Source organism: Penaeus monodon, chromosome 29 (genome assembly GCF_015228065.2).
Source record: "Penaeus monodon isolate SGIC_2016 chromosome 29, NSTDA_Pmon_1, whole genome shotgun sequence".
Lineage (NCBI taxonomy): Eukaryota > Metazoa > Arthropoda > Malacostraca > Decapoda > Penaeidae > Penaeus > Penaeus monodon.
In genome coordinates, this window is record NC_051414.1 from 18,189,436 (window position 1) to 18,190,915 (window position 1,480).

General features: G+C 33.5%; 1 protein-coding gene across 1 annotated transcript in view; it reads right to left on the reverse strand.

Annotated features, from left to right (window-relative positions):
• Positions 1–530: 530 nt before the first annotated feature.
• LOC119591765 (COMM domain-containing protein 8-like) overlaps positions 531–1,480 on the reverse strand; it is a 21,070-nt gene continuing 20,120 nt past the window's right edge. Inside the window, exons 2-3 of the mRNA XM_037940511.1 lie at positions 1,233–1,419; positions 531–845 (exon numbers count right to left, since the gene is read on the reverse strand). Of these exons, the coding sequence (XP_037796439.1) occupies positions 657–845; positions 1,233–1,419 (376 nt within the window). The 3' untranslated portion in view covers positions 531–656. The remainder of the gene's footprint in view (positions 846–1,232; positions 1,420–1,480) is intronic.

Below are 1,480 nucleotides of genomic sequence, written 5' to 3' on the forward strand. Positions count from 1 at the left end.
GACCAACCTTTCCAAATCAACCCAAAGTAAAGATAATTTTTTAGAGAGTGTACAAGAACCATTTCATTTGAATTGAAACTAATGTGATTGCCTTTTAAGCTATTTAATACTTTCAGTTTTTCTATAAAAGGCAGATATTTTGAAAAGGAGAGAAAAAATCTTGGTCATTTACATAATATAATAAAATCACAGCTACAAGAGGATAAAATACTTTACCTTCACTTCTAGTCTTTTTGATAGTCTGTATTGACATTAAATCATGACAATTGCATATTTCAAATACAATAAATATCTAGATTTTTTCATTTGTGAGAATCTGTATAAAATCCTGTACATACTCAACAGATCATATTACTATTCAATTTACAGAGTTGTATCCTGAATGTATTGGTTGACAATAAATAATTTCTTCAGTAAGATTACTTAATTACTTACACTTGACAATGAAATTATCAAAGAATAATTCCTTCCATTCTGAAAAGACATGTATCATAGCAAATCACAACTTATCAAACTCTAAGCACTTATTTCATATCTCTAGGAACAAAATATGATCACCATGGTCAACCTGCCACTCATCAAAATGCCTGGAATAAAATAGGCTGCAACATCAAATCACAAACTTACAAGAGCAACACAGAATGACAATCAGTCTCTTATCTCGAGTTGGATGTGTGAGCTAACTTTTCCCGTGCACCTTTGAGCTGTTCTATCAGTCTGTCCACCTGGTCAGGCAACATTTCAACGGTCAAAGTATTGTTGCCTTTGTCTGTATTTGATGTGTGAAGATGGAGTGTCATTATGGATTCGTTCAGATCCAGGACCTTGTCGCTTGCAACTGCCAGCTGGAAAACAATAAACAGGAAAGGTCAATGGTGTTTTTTTAATTCTCTTCTGTATCTAATTTAGGAATTCACTCCAGAATTCCAAACAAAGAACTGAGCCTAATGACCATCTTTTTACATTCTAATTAAAGAACCTATCCTAATAAAGTCAAAGGATTTACTCTCAAGATGAATTTTTTTTATATCAAAGTAAAAAAAAATATTCTGATAATATAACCTCAGCATAACAATCAAGGAACTTATCCTGCCATTACCCTGACATTCCAATCATAATACTTGCTCTTAAAATCCAGCTAAAGAGCTTACCTGGACACTTTAAACACAAAAACCTTATGCTGTAACATTCCACTTGCAAAACTTTCCTAGTGTTCCATTCCGAGCACTTACCCTGACATTCCAGTCGAAGTCTTTGAGATATACGGTATCTTTTAATGATTCCTGGATGAGTGCTTTCTTAATTTCATCTTCTCGAACAGACACTGCACTCAGGAATTTTTCAGCCATTTCCTGTCCGAGTGGCCTGAGAATTTCTAAAATCTGAAACATAAGTAGAAGAATTATTGATACAAGTGCACTGAAAGTGAACATAAAAAACTGATAGAGGCAACTGAATGAAAATGCTGAGGTTCTTATAG